This window comes from Saccostrea echinata, unplaced genomic scaffold, assembly GCF_033153115.1.
Source record: "Saccostrea echinata isolate AGI-Se365-2 ecotype Australia unplaced genomic scaffold, CSIRO_AGI_Sech_v1 ptg000016l, whole genome shotgun sequence".
Taxonomy (NCBI): Eukaryota; Metazoa; Mollusca; class Bivalvia; order Ostreida; family Ostreidae; genus Saccostrea; species Saccostrea echinata.
In genome coordinates, this window is record NW_026889765.1 from 16,053,557 (window position 1) to 16,076,140 (window position 22,584).

The following is a 22,584-nucleotide window of genomic DNA, read 5'->3' on the forward strand; positions in this document are numbered from 1 at the left end:
GCTTTATAGATAAATTCACTTGAGATTGTCAAATTTTCTTTTTCACTCAAAAGAGTTCACATTTGAATGTTTACTTAACAACAAAAAAACTTATACCCCCCATTTCTATATGATGTATTGCAGTGAAACATCTGCCTATTAAATAGGACTGTTGTGTGAATTCTTCTTTATATAAATTTTTGTTCAAGTGCCTTTCAAATAATTAAGAGCTTTTGCTGTGTGTTCTGAATGTATTTGAATTGAATCTGTGCAACTGATGGCAAAAATTGATTGAAAACAGAGAACTCATGGAGCTTGAGTCTAATGTAAACTGGTTCAGGATCGTTCCTAATCATAATGTGTCTTGTATGGAACAAGCATCATTTCCCGAGGTATTTATACATACAGAGCAATGCTGCTAATAGCTTTTTTGTTTCATCTGATAGACGTGAATGTTTTCACAATGCTCAACTCTTGCATAATTCATTGTATTGTTTATACTTTTGATCACCCCGGATGATAAAACACTTCTGTTTTCTCTAGATGAGGTGAGAGGGTTTTTTTTTTAATACATAACATGAAATAATGTGCCTCTCTTGATAGATTGAAATCTGTGCATATCTTTGAATGAAATCTTGTTTTCTTTCTTCCTTTTTTTTTTTAGTAGATCCCATAAGTAATATTTTTCCTTTAGGCAGGTTGAAATTTTTTTTTAACAGTCAGAGTTTCATTAAAAAAGAAAGTAGGAAAAAAGTTTTTAAGTGGTTCGTGCATTGAAACATAGGTTACACAATAATTATTAAGTATCATTGTCTATATAAAGGATAGTTTCATATATCATGTGATAAAAATGTACAAAAATCATATCCATTGACTTCCAGAAGTTGTTAAAATGTTAAAGGGAAATAACTATTGAGTGATTGACTGTCAAATCTTGTGCAGGATATTGAATCAAGTGTCCATATCCTGCACTAGTTTGCACAGGGACAGGATGTAAGACCAATGATATCCTTTAGTTCTAACAATTAACTTCCTCCCCAGAATCCCACCAAAATCCTGCCCAGCAACTTGAGAACACTTTCTTCTTAGTTACCAGAACCTTAGCAACTGTAGTTGTCATTTCCTCCCGAGTTTCCAAGTGGTCACTCTCTAACATCCTAAGCAGGATCCTCTTTGACAATAGCTGGATGTCTATGGTCAGTTTGAAAGTCAAGTGTTTAGGTAATTCAATTCCTTGTTGATGATATCGTTCCTGAACGCCGTGTGGCTACGTCACACAGTTTGCCGGAAGCTTTAGCGGATACCGTTGGTGACATTTAGTAGGAAATAGTCCCAGGAAACCACTCCAGTACTAACTGAGTGCTTCTTGTTCATTAGAAGTTTTTCCACTAGTTGTATTTTTCCTTTAGCTTTCTTTTCCTCGTGTCCCATCCTCCTGAGTTAAAGGTACGCCAGTTTGAGCTAGGAACAAGATACATGGCGGCTTGACTTGCTCAAAGATCCAAGTTGGAGAAATAACATTCAAGTGTTGTGACTATATAATTTTTGTCATCTTCTACTGCCATTTCTGTTCAGTCATATTTTAAGAGGATATACACATGTGTATTTGATCAATTTAAGAACGCTGGTTTGAGTTTTTTGTGAATGTAACATTTGTTCTCGCTGAGGGAACAGTGAATTTGTATCAAACTGGAGTCCACAATGGTTGAGGAAAAATCATCGTCTGATTCAGAAGTAAGTGAAAGATGGAAAACAAAATCTCTTTAAAATGTGGGAAGTTTTATAAATTTGATCTGAATAGTTGCAGTCATTGCCATTTAGGGATAGGTGAATCAAGGGAGTGATCAATATGAAGTAGTCCACAAAATAGGATACTCAAATTGTACACATTTAAGAAGGATATTTGTGAGCATTTTGGGAAAAAAATTAAAGGGGGATGCTATTGACACTATGTGAATATGATATGGTATGATTTATTTAAAGGTTTTATTCTGTTTTTTTTTTTTACATTCAGAAAATAAACTGCCCCATTGACCTTGAATCTAACTTCAGCTCTGAAACAGGATGTAGAAGATTAATAACCCCCATCTAAGATTTCAGGCAAATGGCTTAACCCCCAGTTCTTTTTTTTCTTTTTTTAAACTTAGAAACAAATTACATGATGTTATATGGGGGGAGGTGAGTATTTCTCATTCAGAAGCTTTATCATGGAGGATATTTCAAATAAAAAGATGAGTGCTTAAAGGAGAGCTTAGATCTTATCGTAGGATCACAGAATATGGCTTATCGTGTGCTATAGAGGATGTAGATATTTACAGACTCTGTTTTTTATGTCATGTTTATTTCAGGTACATCTTGTCCATATTAATCAGTACCGTTATCTTCTGCATCTGTAACCCTCCTGATAAAATGTCATTTACTTATCTCTCTCCCCTCCTTCAGGATCCAGGAGGAAGCTACCGATGGTGGTGTTGGGAGGGTTTTTATGTGCTTTGAAAAGCCCCCTCTGAAAACCTGTTTCCACAAAACTCGTGATTCTCCCCAGGCCAGTCAAGCCAAGCCAAAAGCCGTTCCACTGCTTCAAATCAAGAAAAATTGACCTCCTTGATTTTAGTAGAAACAGATGCCCGGTGTATTTTTTATGAATTAGCTGAAATACTGCAGGCGTGCAGTTTTAACTCCACACATTTCCTGTGTAGGGAAGATAAGACGTTGACTCCATCCGGGGACTCCTAATTTACTTGAACTCATTAAAAAAACCATGTCCCCTGATAGATTACACATAAAATTAATCATTTTTTCATGTTTGCTTGTGAGAAATGGTGTGTCATTATAAGAAGGTTATTAAACTTGTTTGTGCAAAGATATGCAAGATTTTTCACCTGGGAGCACCTCCCACTCTTACTCAGTAAAAAAAAAGTACATGAATTAGTAAACAGTACTAATATTATAAGATAGTGTACTATATTGGTCAAAAACTTGGGAGAGGGCATTGTTCATATCATCTTGTCTGTTTTCTGTGAAAATGATACACATCTTTATTTTCTCTACCTTAAACTGTTTAATTGTTCTCAGACCCCAGGTGTTTGCATTATTCATACTTTTTTTCAAAGTGATTGTTAAGTTTTCATTTGTAATGCTAAACCTTTGTTGTTTGGAGAGAACGGATTGGAGAAGAGAGAAACATCTAATTACCCTGGATCTCCGCCAGCTTTGAACTGTTAAAACTGTCTTCTCACCTTCCGAGTCTATAAATAAACAAAGTGTATATCTATCTGTTTGTTTTCTAATCATCTCAAACGGCAAGTGTTCGATTTACTTGGTTAAGTCATAGCCGTCAAGTTTTTCAACAGACCCGTGTGATTTGTTGTGAAGTTTTATGACTTCTGACACTCAGACGAAAATTAAAGTAAACCTGCCATAAAGTAAACTTAGGCCCCTCAGCTTTCTAACAGTTCCTTTTTATGGACACCAAAATGTTCCGACTTTTACAAATCGTTAAAGAGTATGTCCCACAGGTTTGGTCATGACTTCAGTATGCAAATATTATAAATGCCATGTTTCTGAGGTGATTTTTTATTACTAAATTTTGGTGGTTTAAAGCTGTAAATGGTTTTAATTAGATGGATTTAAAAACAATGATTTAAATTTTCTGTTAATTTAGTGTAGTTTTTTTGCAGTCACTTGATATGGGGCTAGGTTGCATGTGATAAAGGGATTGTTGGTATGCATGGGGTTAAGACGACCATCCAGCATAGAGTCATATTGAGGGATGATTTATGACACTAGTAAACGAAAGATGTTTTCTATTTATGGCCCTAATAATTAAAAGGAGAAACCAATCAAGGATTCTGGACTCAGTTTTCTTCCAAAAAAAAATCTGATTTGTCATAAACAAAAAGAAAGGAAAAGAAAGATAATAGTCTCTGAAAGCCTTTAAGTCGGTAGAATGCTGTATGACTTTGGAGGATTTGGTCATCTTCTGTGTTTAGAGCAGACAGATATTGGGTAATTGTCTGAGTATAGATTCTGGACAAATAGCCTGAATAGAGAAAGCTTGACTGAGGGGACAAAAATCAATGTTTTAGCTTGTATGACAGGATATCAGCAGAAATACTGGTTGACTTGATCCCAAAGGCAAATGCAACAGATTTTACACAATAGCTTTATTTGATGAGGACAGATGTGTTCCGGGAATATGCAGACCGGGCTTTGTTATCTCTATAACAGTCCTTCTCAGTAGAGTATGTACAAGATTGTTTGTTTCATATGATTCTGTTTAGATTTTATAATGAACTCCATAGATATAACATCTTTGAAGTATGTATCTAGGCTTTGTGATTATAGATACCAAAGTCTAGAAAATTGTCAATTGGCATTGCTCCCAATTAGAGTTCCCTATAAGTTTTCATTTGCTTAAGCCCTATTCCCCCATTAGAGACCCCTATAAGTATTGAATTGGTCAGTAAGCCCTGTTCCCCCATTGGGGTCCCCTGAAATACTGTAATATTTGGGGGAAGCAAGATAATAGACACACATAATGTAGGGGCATTCTGAGGCTATGTACTCCAGTGTTTATCTTTTTGAATTGGTTGACTGATAATAATGTCTGCAGCAATTTGATGCCATAAATTTGGTACATTAATGGCCATGATAACCCAGATTTCAATGTTGGGAATTTTTTGTGAAATTTAAAGGTACTGTCCCTTGGAAATGTTCTACAAGTTTTTGTTTCTTTCCAAGAGGGACGGATATTTTTAATCAGTGACAAACTGTTTCAAAATCGATACATCTTGATGTGTTTGGACTTATATTTCTTATACCTATTAATCATGGATATGGGGTGTTTTAAAACTTAAGGTTTGCCCCCCTAACATTACAAACTCTCCTACACTAAATAGAAGGGAGTACATACTTAGATCACTTAATAAACAGGGGGTATAGCACAGCTAGGTGTTTTTCCCCTGTGTGTTTGATTTAATACAGCACCATATTAAAAGATCACAGAGATAAAATATTAAGGGGATGTTTACATTTCTCAGAAGTGTTGAATTTTCTCAGATATTATTGGCAGCTAGCTGCTTGCATGATGCTAGTGTAAGGTTTATATGTGTTCTGCTAATTTTTGGCTGGTAATTTGTATAAAAACAATTATAACTGTAAGGTTGTTGTGAAGACAGTCCAAGAATAACAGTTTTGAAAATAAATTGTATTGATCATAAAATAAGCCCCTGCACATGCTGCATGCATGTAATGACAAATAAATTGTTCATTGATCGAGTTATTGATTTTAGATTACACATTTAGGGTTCTGTGTATAATTTTAATCCACTAACTAAATTCAATGCAATAAAACAAAAATACAGATTTTGAATGGAATTCTCTGTACACTTTTCCGTTGTTTATCTTTTGAGTTGGTTGTGCTATTCAGGAGTGGATTGTGGCTTGACAAGTCAGCAATGAATTGCATTTTCAGACTTTTAAATATTTTAGGAGATATATTTGTAACAGGAATTAGGTATAATTGGGTGTAATCAGTGATTACAGTTTGGAGCTTCTTCAATTTTTTGGGTGTTAATGATTCTGTTTACTAGAACTACATTGTATGCAGAGAGTCTCACTTTAAATAAAGAAATGAAAAGCCTGATGAGAAATCCTTTTCATTTGCTTTATAATTTTTTTCTTTTATGAGCTGAATCATGTTACATAATTCAAAATGATTGGTTTAACACTTGTAGCAGTTCAGAACAGAGATCGAATTCTTCCCCTCATTTGCTGTGTAATTGCTACTTAATTTTTTTTGTAGCCCCCTTCATTAAGCATGTTAAAACAGAAAAACCAGTCAGCTTCCGGAATTCATGTGTGTACGCATATTTAGTGTTCATTAATTTCCGCAATAAAAAATCTCTTTAAATGCTAAACAATGAACACATTTACCTTAAAAAGATTTCACACAAATCGCTTTCTTTACACAAGCGATTCTTCTGCGTTGTAGAGATACTGTTTACTTCACATGAATAGTTGATAAACATTCAGCAAATATTGAATGTGTCTTAAATCTATATTACAAATTAAATTCGTTGAAGCTGAAAGGCACTTTAAGTTCGATCTTTAAAAAAAAAGTAAATTCGGTTGAGCCTTTTTTTACTTCACAATGGGCCTGCTGTCAATTGAGACACGGACTTTAATTCTGCATTCCCTTCCCAGTTTTACTTAATCGAGTGACTTTGAGTGGTCCACTAGATTTAAAACCCTCCACTGGAAAGTAACTTGGTGTTCGTGGATCATCTGCCGATTTTGTAAGCTGTGTATCAAGCCCTAGTGACTCTACAGATTAACGTGTGACGTTGAGCGGTGAAGGTCCTACACAGTGTCCGGCAGGAAAACTAAATCTGAAGTAAATGACCTTTATATAGCGTTAAGTCCAAGTCAGTTTTGTAAGGTTTATCATTGATAGACAATCTACAGTGTGTTTACATTGGTGGACTTTTTTTTTCATTTATTTGTTGTTGGATTCATAATCACCTGTCAGGTATATAAGTTGCATTTTACTTCTCTCTAATGTGTAAAAGATGTAAAAACTAGGTCATTTTATTTTTTTAGTGGACAATTTAAATTATAAAAAAATCATTTTATTCAGAATGAGATTGTTTAATTTGTACACAAATATGAGTATAAGAAATTTGATTATGTTTTACATGATAACGTGCATGAATATATAGTTTATATTGAAGGTGTTCAAGTTACCTGCTTGAGTGGTCACATATCTGTGTAGGTGAAAATCCATCTACCTTATTTAACAATCCTGTTAATGTAAATTGTCACTTGAAAATGAGTTTTTACCTGTAAGAAATGTTCAGGTGTTTGTAACTATTATCGTTTTATCATCCTCACAGACCGCTTAACAGAGGTACGTGTAAAACACAGAAAAGGGGGAGAGAGAATGGAGGTATTTTAATGTTAAGTTGGGGGGTGTGGTGGGAGGTGAGCTAGGACTTTCTTTTAAATCAGACCATTGAAAGAAGTATTTGACCTGTTTGAGAGAGAGAGAGAGAAAGAGCTTTCATTTAAATCAGGCCATTGATAGAAGTATTTGACCTGTTTATTCTCTTGAGACAAAAGAAGGATTGAATTTACACAATAGTTATTCAGGAGTGACAGAAAGACAGATTGCCTGTTGATGAATTTCTTTGTTTTGTGGAGAATTTGATCAGACAACTGTTTTTCTTGATTGATAGAGAAGGATGTCTTGTAGAATCAGCTCTGACTTCTCTGTCGAGGATAGTGGAGGAAAAATCCCTTTCCCCATATCATTGACAGGGCAGAAATTTCTCCAACATCATTCTGGATGTGGGGAAACGGTCTGCGTAATTGCTCCAATTGGAGAATTTGATTGAAATAATCTCTTTTCTTCTTTAATGTGATTGGCTTTGAGGAATGCCATTCTCCAATCTGTGATCTAGGATGAGTGATTGAGTTCTGGGTCAGAATTATTTGTTTGATCTTTGAGAACATTGACCTGTTTAAAAGGGGAAAGAAATGACAAGAAATGTATTTTTTCTTAAACTCTATCTGAAATATATGATACTTTTTTTTTAAGCGTGATAGGAATGTAATGATATATTCCAGATATATTCAGTTATCATTACTTGATAAAATTATTTTTTTTTAAATTCTTATTCCAGCCAGATCAATGATTCAACTTCAAATACATCATGCTTCCATATTTATATATGGTTTCCATAAATATCAAATTTATTTAAAATTGCATCAATTATTTATCGAATAGAATTCATCCTTAAGACCATCTGGTGTTATTAAAAATTCATCTTTTAGAAAAAATGAACTAATAAACTAGGTAGGCTGCTTTAATATGTTTTCATTTTGACAGAAGACATTTCTTTGATAATTAATTAAAAATTGTTGTCTTTGTTATGATTTAATGGCAATAGTAAAATATCTAAAGTTTATGTTGTGAACATGGAACTTGTTAGAAACATATCTCATACACGTATCTGTGAATTAATTTTTAATAATAATAATGGAAAAAAAAAATCAGTCAGGGTAACACAGATAGGCTGTTAGATTTAAACTAAACATTTTGAATAGTGTCATTATGCTGATAGTAATAACATGTTTATGAAGGGTCGACAGGCGACAGTGAATATAATGTCACATGAACACAAAATATCTCCTGTTTATATGTAATTTGATCTCTCCCTTTATCAATGCAATCTTTTGCAAGTTTAATAATCTGAAAAAATATTGTTTCCCAGAAATTTGTAAGTAGCTAGACCATGTAAATATTTCTGATATAAGAATTTTTAAAAAGTTTAAAAATTGACCTTGGAAACCCTTTGAGAAAAAGGTTGATATTTAAAACGGATTTTCGTTGGAACTTTTCCAGATTTTATTAAGCACAAAAACCTTAAAAATCTGTTGTTTGACTTAAAGTGCTGGTACAAGTGATAAGAACCATAAAAAATTTTAGGCTTGGCCTAATTGCTGGTACCAATGACATAAGATACAACTGCACAGGTGAAATGGTGTCTGTCTGGATTTATGGCCCTGCCAGTTTTGGGTATGACAATACGAATATTGTATATCTGCCCTGAAAAATGAGATGTTTATATCTTTGGATTGATAAGAAATTTAAAATTTACCTGGCATTTGTGTTTGAATAGAGTTAATTTTGTTTGAACAGACAAAACTTAAAATATGTGGGTACGTAGCAGAGAAGATATTTTACACTTGATAGATAACGAGTGGTGGCATCGCTGGTGTGTTCACTGGCATTTGTCTGTTCTTTTTTGCATTAATCCCAAATTCAAAGTTAAAACATAAAATATTTTGCATCATCTTGAACTTTGCAAGAAAAATAAGTAATTTTCATGCAAGGTTTGTGACATTTTGTCACTTTTTAGCAAGAAAACCATGGCATATAAAAACAGGTGCTCTTTTGGTAAGGTGAATACCTTGTGAACAAGTGTGACCACACATAACACGACACCGGTGAATGAATTATCAAATATTTACGCATAGGTGAAGCATAACAGAGTATATTACCCTAGCGATTGTGGTGACATTCCAATCTTGGTTTTTAAAACATTTTCCCCCGGAGGCCCGATTAAATACTGTTGGTGTATAATTCTGGACATTGAAGAAGCGAACACTTTATCATTGATCATGTGAGAGTTTATAAACATTTTGCTCGTTTTTAACCGCAGCCTTTTAAGCAAGGCTCTTGTGTATTTGTGTGCTGGACCATATGATCTCTTCATTGCATGATATTCTAGTGGGCTCAGCTTAAAGCGTATATTATGTGTCTTTTTTGAATAAAATTACCATATCTGGTAGTGTTCTCCTCTGAAATCGTTTATTTCATGCTTATTTGACCATGCAACTCTGCATTATACTCCAATTCTGAATCTAGACTGTTGCGTCTGTTTCTCTTTGCTATTCAGAGGTACGTGCAGCTTTACTCATTTCAGGCAATTTTTCGTAATAAGATGAGGGTAATTTTGTTAATTGTATGTGTTTAACTCATGATATTTAAAGTAAGGCTGGGTTTTATTTCTAAAGGATGAAACATGGCACATATTCTAATTTTGGATGCTGTGGTCTCTATTTATAAAATTTAGTTTTCTGAGTCTAAATGCCAATGATGTTATAAGTAAAATAATTAAATATTTTTATCTCGTTAATGAATTAAAGAACACAGACTGCAGAAGAAATTGTATCTTTGAAGCAATCTGATTCAATAATTTTCAGAGTAATAGACTTGAAGCAGAAATAAGATTCCTTACTGTGTGTGTAGTAATTAGAAAAGCTAAAAGCATTCATGTCCTAAGTGGTAAACATCTCTTGAACAGATGGGCATTTGTTTATGTTTAAGTCTGCCAAACTTGTGTCATTTCGTGAAATCAATCTGCCAAAACACAATTGTATCCATCGGGTTGTGCTCAACATGAAGGGAAAATTAGAAAAAAAATGTCCATTTGACATTCCTTCTGAGGAAATTTATTCTTCATAACATTTTTTTGTGTGTTGTTTTTAAGGGGGTGAGCCATATTGGTCTTGATGGTGACAGTGAGTCTAGTAAGGGGAGACTACTGTGTTTGGAAAGTCCACTTATCTCATAGACCTATTACAATGACTCATATATATACCACAATGGCAAATTGTACTTAATGCTTGGGTTGTGTTGACATCAGCTGGTACATTAATAATGGTCAGTCTGATTTTTATTCCAGATTATAAACTGACCTTGGGGCCAATTTGCTCTCTCTCTCTCTTTCTCTCTCTCTCTCTCTCTCTCTCTCTCTCTCTAGGATCTTGGATAATCTGATTCAGACTGGATTAAAAAAAAATTAAAGTAGCTAAAAACTGTAAATGCTGGTAGTGTTACCGGGATTGTTTTTCCCATCATCATCCAGCAATGACTCAGAGGGACAGATTTGATTTTGTAGAGGATGTCTCTCTCCTGTGTATTGGTTGTCAACTGCAAGTGATGTTTAACAGAACAAGCCAATATGTTGAATGGTGTTTATGGACTAGATCCATAAGATTCAAACTGTTACATCTCTTAAGGTGAAATCAATATATGCAGTGTGTTAATTTGTAACAAGCGTTTTTATCAGTCTGTATTTCTCTGCTCTTCTGTTGCTTTGGCTCTGATGCACAGCAAGATTGTGCAACTTGTGCAAAGCAATATTGTGCTGCTTTTGACAAGAGAGTCAGACATTATAATTTCTTTTCTCATATGTCTCTTAAATTAAAACTCTGGGTTTTAAAGTTCTAAAAAGTGCAAATCTTTCGAAAGATTTATAAAGACCTGCTGCTTTTCTGAGGGGTTTGTGTCATTGTATTCACCCATCCATGTTTGAAGACGAGATATGCATTGGGTAAAATCCCCTCAAAATACTAAAATCTTATAATGAAACAACAAGAATAAGTGTATAGCTAACACAGTCTATATCCCAAATTCTGTTACTTTTTAGGAATTTATGTGAATGTTTTTCATCATACTCTGTTGGAGTCTATCCACCAGTTAAACTGACCAGATTCTTTTTTTGTGATTTTGCAGACTTATACTCCACGCAGCATGCCTGCGGCCAGCCCTAACACCACCAGTAGCCAGTCTAGTAACTCTGGGGAACAACTCAGTCAGACCAACCTGTATATACGAGGCCTCAACCCTAACACAACCGACAAAGACTTAGTTAATCTCTGCCAACCGTAAGTATCACTTATAACTCCAATAGGACTGTCAGAGACTTATCTAAATGTAGGACAAATGCTACATGTAATGTAACTCAAACACAACCAACAGAGACTTGGTTAACCTCTGCAACCATATGTAGCACCTGTTACTCAAAGACAAATGTCAGACTTGTCTAAATATAGGACATACAGGTAACTCTTGATAGCTCGAACTTCGATCTCTCGAAGTTTTTGATCGCTCGAAGTAAGTCTCCGGTCCCGATTTTTTCCCCTATATAACTAAGCAAATTTACTCTTGATTTCTCGAACTCTTGATCTCTCGAAACCCTTGATCCCTCGAAGTCAAAATGCGGTCCAGCTATGCGTATTCTATTAGAATTCACCCTCGATACCTCAAAGTGGCTGTGTGTATACAAGGTGGTATATAATTAGCACCTTTACCTTGACATTTAATTGACCCAGACAGTAGACGCGGGTCTCGAGGAACGGGATGTTTATTCAGGTGACACTTACGCTGCAAGGTGATAACTGAATTATAATTAATTATATTTTGCCTTTATGCTATTAAAATTATTATCATCGACTGCCTTACGATAATTTAGAGACGCAGTGTCAGTGAAAAGTAGTAGTTGGTTAAAAGACGAAATACTTCTTTAATTTTTATTTCAAGTTAGTATCAAAGTTAGGCGAAATATGAAAAAGCAGAAACAGCCTCAATGTCAATATGACGACTATTGTTGGACAAATACTTACAGAACTGCGTTTAATGATCATGTTTGGAATAGTCAATGCTATGTACGACGCTGTAAAATGTCGTTTTCATGTAACGAATGTATAATGTCCGTATTACAAAGAATAAATAATTAAATATGAAATGACGATATACATTTTTTACTTTACTCAATTTAATGAAATATTCATCTAAATTACGAAAAAATATCGTTGTTTTATAAAACCCACATGTAAAAGGTTAGCACTGCATGAAAATCATTACATCCGGTAAGACTAATTTTAAAACCTGTCAACAAACCCGGAAAATTCCGGACTCTTAAAAACTTGAACTCTTGATCTCTCGAAGTTTTTCCTCGGTTCCGTGGACTTCAAGGTATCGAGAGTTACCTGTAGTAATATAATTCAAACTCCAACACAACCTACAAAAACAACCTCTGCCGACCGTAGTGGCACCTGTTACTCATACTGTCAAAGACTTCTTTAAAGGACTACTAACACAAACATATTTGACATAGACTTAGATAAACTCTGCCATCCCTAAGTAGCACCTGTTCTATTATACATCTGTAAAAGACTTGCTTAACTGAGTGTAGAACCTATAACTCAAACTCAAACACAACATACAAAAAATTTGCCAAATCTAAGAATTCTAATACTGGGTACAAATTTCTTATCCCACACAAACTTACAAGGACTTTGCGTTAACCTCAGACTTGGGGAACAGGGGCCTTTGTATTGGTGACTTGAACTTGACAATTCATAGTCTTCTGTTGGAGGAGTCTTCAATGGCATCAAAACTTCTCTGATTAAAGACAAAATTAACATCTGCCAACCTCAGGACTTATAGCTTACACTTATGATGACAGTCAAAGAATTAACATTTCTGTGAAACAAAAAGTTACATGTGCATATAATTCAAATGTATCAAATGAACAAAGACTTAAGTTTTACCCTGAATGGGATTTCTCTTGGCATAACTTAACTCTGATGAGTGAAAATTTGGTAAGCATTCGTCAAACCTAAAGTAAGTTTACAAAATTCTGTAGAACCACAATAAAACCACATAAAAACGGTATATTCTGGAAGTCTGACAGTTGCAACCAAGAAATAAAGTCTTAAAACAACTGGCCATTTATCTTGATAACTGTAGAATTTGAAACTTTAAGTTCATCATAACTGACAATTATCAAGCTATTTTTAAGATGGCCTGAAGTCAGAAATCTTACAAAGACCTAGTTAGCTTTAAACCTATCTTGCACAACTTATATAGAACACATAACTGACAAAGAGATAGAAAAAACAGAGGTCTTCAATCTCCTCAGATTTTTTTGGTTCCTAAACGTGACTCATTTGTCAAGGCAAGGTGCCTGGGAAGACATCCGCTGCACCATTTCCAGTACAAGAAGCCAGAAAAGTGCCATTGCAATCTTTTTAATTTCACCATTTTCTGATGTCTTGATGATTCATACAGATGTTTGGTATTAAGAGATTCTAGAGGAAAACCAATTCTATATGCGACTTTGTTTTGATGAAAGATAGATTTTTGTGCAGTGAGAGTCTTTCAACAAATAAATGTTGTCACTTTTTTTTTTATCATGACACTAATATAAATATGTGAGTATGGTTACCATGGAAATCAAGGTCATAAAAAAGCTGTAAAATGGTGGTGTTATCTTAGAATTTGTGCAATTACACAGAATTTATAAAATGACTCACAGAATTATTTTTGGATGAAGATCCAAGAAAGTTTGAGAATGATGTAAAATATAAATAACTCCCAAGACGCTATATAAAGGGAGGTGAAAAAGATCTAAACATCCACTTCAGTGGCAAACTTTAAATCTGCCCAAGGAATTCGTCATGCTGATTTAATAAACAGGAGGAAGAGAACACTACACGTTACAAGTGCTACAGTTTCTGTTCACTATACATGTAATTATTCCGAACAAGTGGTACAGAAATGTTTTTGTAAAGTTTCGAAACTTTACACCAGATGAAAGTTTCATGAATCATGTGCTACTTATGTGAAGTATGAATTATGTATTACAAATTAAACCATAGTCAGCTTCAAATCTGATCCTAAATATTAAGTTTTATAATTTTATACATTGCTTATGAATTATAAATGATAAATTTCACAAATTGTAATATCGTGCAAGAAAAAAGCATCGATCTGTTGCTGTTTATGCTGTAAAATTCCACCAATATAGACGGTCCCACTCCAAGTTAACTGTTATATAATCGTTGACATTGGAACCTTAGCCACAGGATAATCCTCTTCTGCTGACTGCTGTTGTCTCTTTAATTATGATTTCAAAGCATTACTAGATTCTGCAAAATGGAAAGTTTTGATGATAAGCTATGTACAATTTTAAACTGGATAAGAAAGAAGAAGAGAGAACGAAACATTTCTAGTTATAGACTATGCTCTTCAGTATGGACCTTTTTCTCTTAGCACATACTGAAAAACCTAGAAAGCTATAAAAGTGGATGACATTGAACTGTTTGCATGATCAGTTCATGAATGCCTTTAATAATTACACATCTATATCTGCCGTCTCCCGTTTTGTTGAATTACCATGGCAACAGAAATGAAGCAAAAGACTTGTGGAGTTGGTCATCAGAAAACCATAAAAAGAATGGGAAGATGTAGGAGGCCTTCTGGTACACAAAAAAATTGATACCATGATAATGATTTTCTATGCAATTTGTAACGAAACTGTTATCAGAGTGCTGCATCTGAACAGAGAAAACCCATCAAGCCAATTTTTTTTTTTTGTCATGCATCTTTTGTTATGTAAATGATATTGGCTAACTTTTTTGTAACAGCCTTGGCTAAGAGAAGGGAAGAGAGGAAAGAAAAGCTGGATGGACCACTGCAGATAAGATTCCATGACTTATTAATGCCTGTTACACCACAACCAAGAGATTGCCAATTAATAAGACACCAGGGCAGACATGTTTTGTTTAGACTAGATACTAATTCTCCCAAGTCTAAATATTTCTTCAGGAATGTCAGATTTCTTATTTGCCCAGGAAAATGATCTTGATTTATGTGAAACAGAGATGATTAGGCATGTGTAGGAAGGAGTTTAACCTGCAAAACATAAGAGCTGGTTCAGAGATACAAGATTCTTGCCAGATAGAGTTTAGGTTTACTAGAGTGACACAGGGTCAAGGTTCTTTTGTGAGTGGGCTAGGGTCAAGGTTATACATGTACTGACTTATTTGTAAATCAGTTATTTGTCTGTCAGTCATTTTCAATGGTGTAAAGATTCTGAAGATTTGAATCAGGCATCTTAAGAACACTTGTTTTCTTCATGTTATTAATTATAAGAGGTTCCATTTTGATAGGGAAATGCTGAACTTCATGCAGGGAGCTGTTTTTGACTTGATCCTCTGCGTGAATTATAAACATATAGAAATAATGAATTCACAGCAGCAGCAAATTCAAATCATCCAAGAACTTCAGCAATATTTCATTAAAGCCAACAACAGATATGTAAAGTTGTGTCTTTCAGAGTTTGTGGTATAGTTTTAAGGTCTGTAGAACTTAAACAGCTGAAGGTCATCCACAAGAAACTTTCTCACATTGAGTTTCACAAAGAACTACATTCACATAAGATTATGTAACCCAAGTTTTTTTGGGAAAAAAATATGATGTAGCATAAACATTTGACATGTGTTTCTTATCATGAGGGTAGCAGCTTATGTGCATTTGTCAAATGTTTGTTTTAAAAGTTTCGATGTCATTCTAAGAGCAAGTATGAGATTGCAGAGTGTTCAGACATCATTGGAAGAATCTGGTTTTTTTTTTCTTTCTGGAGACTTCAAGTCTACGTAGAGTTGCTACGTTAAATTTAGTGCCAGTAGTATTGATGTTGATTCTGCAATGACAAGCTACTTGACTGATGCAAAAACAAGTAGTCAAGTTATGTGCATTAATTGCAGTATGCTTAAGTTAATGCAGCGTTTTTTTGAACCCATCTGATAAATATGGCAATTAATGTAAATACTGATGGGATCTTGTTTGCAGAGAGTTTTATTACTTCACAAAATACAAAGCATGACCACTGCTGTACGCCTAGACAATTGTAATATCATTCTGAAGTTTCAGATCTAGAAGTTTGCCTTTGAAGAAGCTCAAGGTCTCAATTAACCCTGATTTCAATTTTCACATGAAAATAAAAAAAAAAAAGTCTCACTGCTTCTGAAGAAAGGAACATAGATCATGTGTTGGCAGCCAAATCTGTCTGGAGCCTCCTGAGCTGGGGGTGAAGGTCGCCAGGGTTATCAGCTGGGTTTCCCCCTCATCAAAGTGACTTGGTGGAAAATGAAGAGGCATTAGTCAAGCTTAGTTTACAGATTACACACACTAATCAGCCATGTCCTCTGTACAACTGATATTAGCTGCTTAAACTGCAATCACTTCATTTAGGGACCTTAAAGAGATGAGACCAGCCAGTTATGAAGGGGGGATTATCTAATGATTAATTTTATTCAGGTTTTAATAGCAAGGACTTACAGCATGTTACCATTAGGTCAATGATTTAATAAATGTCAGTCCATAAATACAGGAAGTGTTTTGTCGAACAATTTGAGTCAATAGGAAGGTAGCACATTAAATTGTCACTTATGTAATATGTCCTAGGGGGTAATATGCTAGTATAGATGTGTATGAGAATTATTGACAAAACCTTGTTTTATTTCTTGTAATTAAAAATTTATATTGTAAAATAAATTACTTAGTGAAACTATTTTACACTGAAGAATGAGTAAAAGTTCTGCATAATTTGATCTTGACCATAAATTTTACTTTACAAACTCAAATTGTTCATGTGAGCAATAATGGTTGCCCTGACCTTGTAGTTGATTGGCTGATGAAGGCCATACACTGAAAAAAAGAATACATTCATAATAACATATTCCACGTTATGCTATTTTCAATGACCTTTACATTTAAATCCTCAATAAACTGGATACTCTTAATGCCAATGTTACAAAAGTCTTGCAAAAATTTTGGAAGGACCTTGAAATATACCCCAATTGTTTATATGTGCTCCTAGAGGACATTCCAATGTCACAGTAGAGAAAGGTGAAATATGCTGTGTTTGTCCCAGGATGTCAGATGTAATGAGGGTGTCAGATTCTTCGATCTAGTCCCCATAAGTTATCTCTGGAAAATAAATGTACAAGATTATAGAACTGGGAGGTACCACTAATTAATGAAATATATCATCTTGATATAAGGAATTTTCATGATAGAAGAAAGTTATTAAGGCAATTTAAATCTTGCATAATGGTGGTTACCAGGGGAGGGAAATGGCTCATGTCAGTTGTACCAGTTTTGACATTATCTCTTCTTCATTTCACATTCTGGTATGCAGGATTTAAATGCAATTCTGAAATCAAGGGGTCTGAGATTTGATAGAAGAGATTTTTCTACCAGGAGAAAATTCAAATTAATGTCAAGCAGGTTTAGTCTTTTTAGAGTTATCTTGTGAATCTGTCAATCTGTTGTGGCTGTGATTTGCCTAGAGTTATGCAATCTGATCTCCTGCATAAAATACATCAAGCATTGAGTGTAAAGAAGATTGTGCGTAAATTAATGTCGTGCACACCATCCCGACAAGAGCAGGAGAGTGATAAGTAATATAAAACCCAAGTACTAATCTTAAACCTTACCTAAAGGATGGAGTCATTAGTGTGTGCAGTCAGGTTTTCTCTGGTTTGGGTCAAAACTAATTCCTGCCATTTTATGATTTATTTCCCAAGGACAGACATTATGTAACGGCATGAAAAATAAAAGCAACTTGTTGGGTCAGTGCTAGATTTTCTCTTCTGATAACCATTGCAAGATACATGCATGCTGTTGATGATGATACCATTAATTCCCCCCATAGCCAGAACTTCTTGTCATCTACCGGTTTCTGTTGTAAGAAGACCATACTGATGAATGTACAAATGATAATTTTGATGAGTTTTATCAGCAATGGGAGACTTGTTAGAGGCAAAGACAAGATACCTTTTTTCTCCTTCTGAATGCAGTCTCACTGGGTTTTATATTGCAGGGGAGTGATCTTTGTTTATCAGTACAAAAAAACATTGAAAAACTCAACCAGATAATATTATCTAAGATTTTTGTTATCCATTCTCAAGTTTTTGAATCAATTGCCATTTTATAAAAAAAAAAAAAAAAAAACCTTGTTGCCAATTTGAAGAGCATTTAAATTTTTTTTTTCAAAAGTTTGAAAACATGGAAAACCGACAAGAATTATGTCTTTTTTGTGAGGTTATTTATCTATAATGACATTTCAAGTTCATTGAGAAGTATATCAAGTTTCATTTTCACATACCCCTTGAATACAGCTCCTTATCTTGTTCATGCACATTGTTTTTCCTTTTTTTTTTTTTGAAAGACAATAAAAGATTTGTACAGGACTGTACTTGCAGATATATGACATATGTCTAACAGTAAATCAACCAGAGAATACACAAGGCCATTAGTTTTACCATATTGATGATGACTTTTCACATTTTACAAGACCAAAGAACAAATATGTCACATTGAACACAATTGTATACATTTGTTATATTAGTCACTCTAATTATCATTTAATTATGATTAAGTGCTAAAAAATACCATAACTAATAAAAAAAAATTTGAATTAGTAAGTCGTCTGATCTATAATGCTGAACATGTTGATCATGTCAAATAAAAAAAATTCACATTAGATATGTCAAGACATTCTGAATTTTATAAACCCATGATTATAACTTTGATATTTAAATTGAATTGATTTTTTTTTATTTTGTAGATATGGCAAAATAATTTCCACCAAAGCCATTATAGATCAACAAACCAACAAATGTAAAGGTGAGTTTATAAGCTACTGTAAAACCAGTTTATCTTGGACTTAGCATCAGGATACAGAGGAGCAGTTGGGTTATGATAGTGAGGCTTTACTGTAGTATTAAAATCTTCACACAGGCAATGTTAGAAATGTCCCCAGCAGTTTACTTTTGATTTATGATAAGGAAAGCTTCAATGTTTGGAGCTTAGAAAGAGAATGTTGAAATAATTGAATGTGTCTCACTTGAAAGAAAATATATTTGTGGTTTTCCATGATAGAAATTTCTTACTATTATAATGTCTACGGATAAAAAATTAATTTTCATTAGAAATTATAAGCCTGAGAGAAACCAGAGTCTGCCTGTCTTGACACCTCTAAGTGATCTGAAATAGAGCTGACCTCATTTAACCCCATAATAGATGAGGCACATTGGTGGAATTTGGTTGGCCATGAAAAAAGATTGCATTCACCAAATTACCAATTATTGTAAAAAGCACCCATCAGAAATGCTATTATTATGCGTAGTTAGGAGTAAAAGCCGTGATTGGAGAGCTGCGCCGCACTGTCTATAGGCAGAGTTTGATAACGATCGGAAACTAAAGATCAATATGGGACAATCAGATATGGTTTTCTCTTGTAATGAAGCGTTTGGGTCTTACTGAAGTTTAATTTCTTATTTAAATTAGAAATTTTATTTCATTTAGATTAGATGGATGCAGCCTTCAAAAAAAGCCTGGTTTTGAACTTAGATGTATAATTATTGGATCATGTTGGTATAAATGACAATGATTTAAAAGAAGATCAGGTCATGATTGAATAGAAAATTATACAAATGTAGAAAAACCCCGTGGAAAGGGAAATGTAACAAATTCATTCTTTAAAATAAAATTCAATGTTGAAAGAGAACTCTAACTCTCTGACCAAGACACAGAAAGACTGCTATAGATAATAGCTAGCACAGTGTATTCTGCCAAATGTAAACATGGAGATTCTCAAGCAAAAAGATTCAAGTTTTTTTTAGCTGAATGATTTACAATCAGGAAGTTTAAGACCCACTGGAAACTGAGAATTGTTGTGGAACATATGTAATGTAATTTAGAGCATTAAAACACCATATTATAAGGGAGCACTGCTTGTATTAGAGTCACTGATGTGTATTTAATTACTGTCCCATAGGAGCTCATATGGAAGGTAATGTAATAATATGGTCCATAAAACACCAAAGTAGAAGATGCCTATTTTGTTTTGTTGGTCTCGAGGGTTACATTATGTATATGTTCCAACAGAATCTCTCTGTATATGGGTTATGCTCTGTGCTTCAGAGTAAAATGGTTTTGTGAAATATAATCTGTGAGTGAACTATGGGTCCCCTTCAACTGTATCTAAAGGGGGATGACAGGTGTTCTATATGTTTTCTTTATGCTGTTTTGTATTTTGCAGGGTATGGATTTGTGGACTTTGAGTCACCCACAGCAGCGGAGGTCGCTGTACAAGCCTTACAGTCACAGGGAATCCAGGCTCAGATGGCCAAAGTAAGTCATAGACAGCAGTGATCCCCCCTCCTCCCAAGTCATAAACTACACAGGATTGATCCCCCCACATACACAGAGTCATAGGCTGGACAGGGGTGATTTCCCACACCAGCACAGTCATAGGCTGGACAGGGGTGATTTCCCTCCAACAGCCATGGGCTGGACAGAGGTGATTTCCAACAGCACAGTCATAATCATAGGCTGGAAGGTGGTTTCCCCCAAACTCCAACCCAGGGTTGTTGTAGGCTGAGTAGAATGATTTCTTGTCAACACAGTTAGCATAACTAATAAGGCTGGACTGGCCAGGGGTGATTTTCAGGCAGCACCTCTAAGTATTCAATACGAAAATCTCTATTGTAAACACTACTCCCAGGTGAAGTGGACATTCCAAATCAACGTCTAAACATGTCAAAAATCACATCGGTGACAAAAGTGGAATCTCATTTGGTTTGCCTGATTTAGCTTAAATTGCACTAACACATAAGCACCTTCCACTATTGAATATGCATCCGTTGTTTAGGTGAATGAGGCTAAAGTAGAAAGATGCACTCAATATGCAAAGGACAATAATGCAGTGTTTGGAAGCTCATTACACAGTGTCATAAATAATGCAAGTGCTCACACTAAGATAAGGAACGAAGCAAAATAAGTGACTGTTTACCCTTTCACATCTTTCGTAAGAGATAGTACACAAACTCCGGGTACTTGATGACACCTCTGATTTTGATGTTGTATTTTGTTCACGATACTCTGTACAGATAAAAGTCAAAAAACATTACGAGATCTGTCCGCATTTATAGGAAAATCAGTATTAAGCTGATTGAGTCAGGTAGTGTGTCAGTTAATGTCTTGTTTTGTTTTCCATAGTATATTTTCCCAGTTGGTTTATAAATGTTCTATATCCCTTTTTTTAATTTTACATCAGACTGGACAGTTTAAAGGCAGACAATACACATTGATCATTTTTTGGGAGATAAGTGCCTTTGCACCCAAAACCTATTATTCTCTGAATGGCTGATAAGACCCTGTAGAAAAACAGAAAGAAAACTTTCCTATAGTTTTATCAGCAGCCATAAAAAAATGTCATTAGTCATTTAGGACCCTGTATCCTTACCGATGCTTAGACAAAACTGCTGCAATTAATTGCACAATGTATGATTGGAAATATTGTTTTTCAGCAACCCAAAACATTGAGATGAAAAGCTGCTTGTATCGGCTTGTATCGTCCCGTAATATCAGACGCCTGGGGGATTCGGGTCTTGTTGATACTTAGCAGAAGGGATTGGGAAGTTTTCTGTTGATGATGCCATTAGAATCAGAAACATGAGCGGAAAACAATTTCTATCTGGGGGTTGTAAAAAAAATATCATAGTCCATTTATCTAATGGAAGTAGCTTTAATCCAAATTGAGTATAGGAAATTTATATAATCAGTAGAGAACCGATTAGGGCTCTGGTTGGAGTAATATTAAAAAAAGAAGAACACAAACTTTTTTGTGCATAGTGAATTAAAATCTAAAAGAGCACCTTCATGCTTTTTATGGAGTCAATAAAAGTAGATTTATTTTAAAGTTTATTAAATGGGCCGAGTCCTGAGTTTTTCTGTATAGTACTGCAGAGATTAGACTGAAGTAAGAATGATGAAGGGTGTGCATGGATAGGTCCATTTGTTTTAGGATTATCTGTGTATTGATTGTCATTCCTTTTCTATCGGTTACTATATGTCTGAATACCATGACGGCAAACGATTTGTCAGACCAGAGCGTTCACAGAGACATGCAATCTACAGATTTACACAACTTATCTCAAAATTGTCTGCAGCATGGCAGTCACAAATCACTCGGGGTTTTGATTTAGTGAGATTTTAAAACTTTTTTTTAACTTGGAAATTTATTGTAGATTACTTGGGATACATATTTCAATCAAACCATGTTTCAAAACTTGCAAAATAGACAGCAATAGTTGTCTCAATCTCTCTTTTTCTGTCAGTTAAAATTTTAAAACCTGTAGTACGACCACAATTTCTGCCATAGAATTATCAATGAAAATATGAATATAAAATGTCCATTGGTTGACAATTTTTCTGAATTAACTGCTTATTTTGACCCTATGTTCTCCGTGTTTATATTGCCATAGCAACAAATGGATTCCAATTTTTCTGATGAATCACACTTAAATGGAACAATTCATCACACTTGTGTGACATTTTCCAGTAAAAATGCCAGACCCAACCATAGGGACAATATGTTACCGAGTTTGTTGCAC

General features: G+C 34.5%; 1 protein-coding gene across 9 annotated transcripts in view; it reads left to right on the forward strand.

Moving 5' to 3' along the window:
• Positions 1 to 22,584, forward strand: part of LOC133188510 (RNA-binding motif, single-stranded-interacting protein 3-like) — an 80,355-nt gene that overhangs the window by 38,878 nt on the left and 18,893 nt on the right. For 8 of the 9 annotated variants that reach the window (XM_061323968.1, XM_061323972.1, XM_061323969.1 and 5 more), the window contains exons 2-4: positions 11,066 to 11,217; positions 18,753 to 18,811; positions 20,229 to 20,320. In XM_061323968.1, the coding sequence (XP_061179952.1) occupies positions 11,066 to 11,217; positions 18,753 to 18,811; positions 20,229 to 20,320 (303 nt within the window). Of the gene's footprint in view, positions 1 to 1,599; positions 1,714 to 11,065; positions 11,218 to 18,752; positions 18,812 to 20,228; positions 20,321 to 22,584 lie in introns of those variants that run through there. The other variant, XM_061323974.1, reaches the window with a different exon arrangement.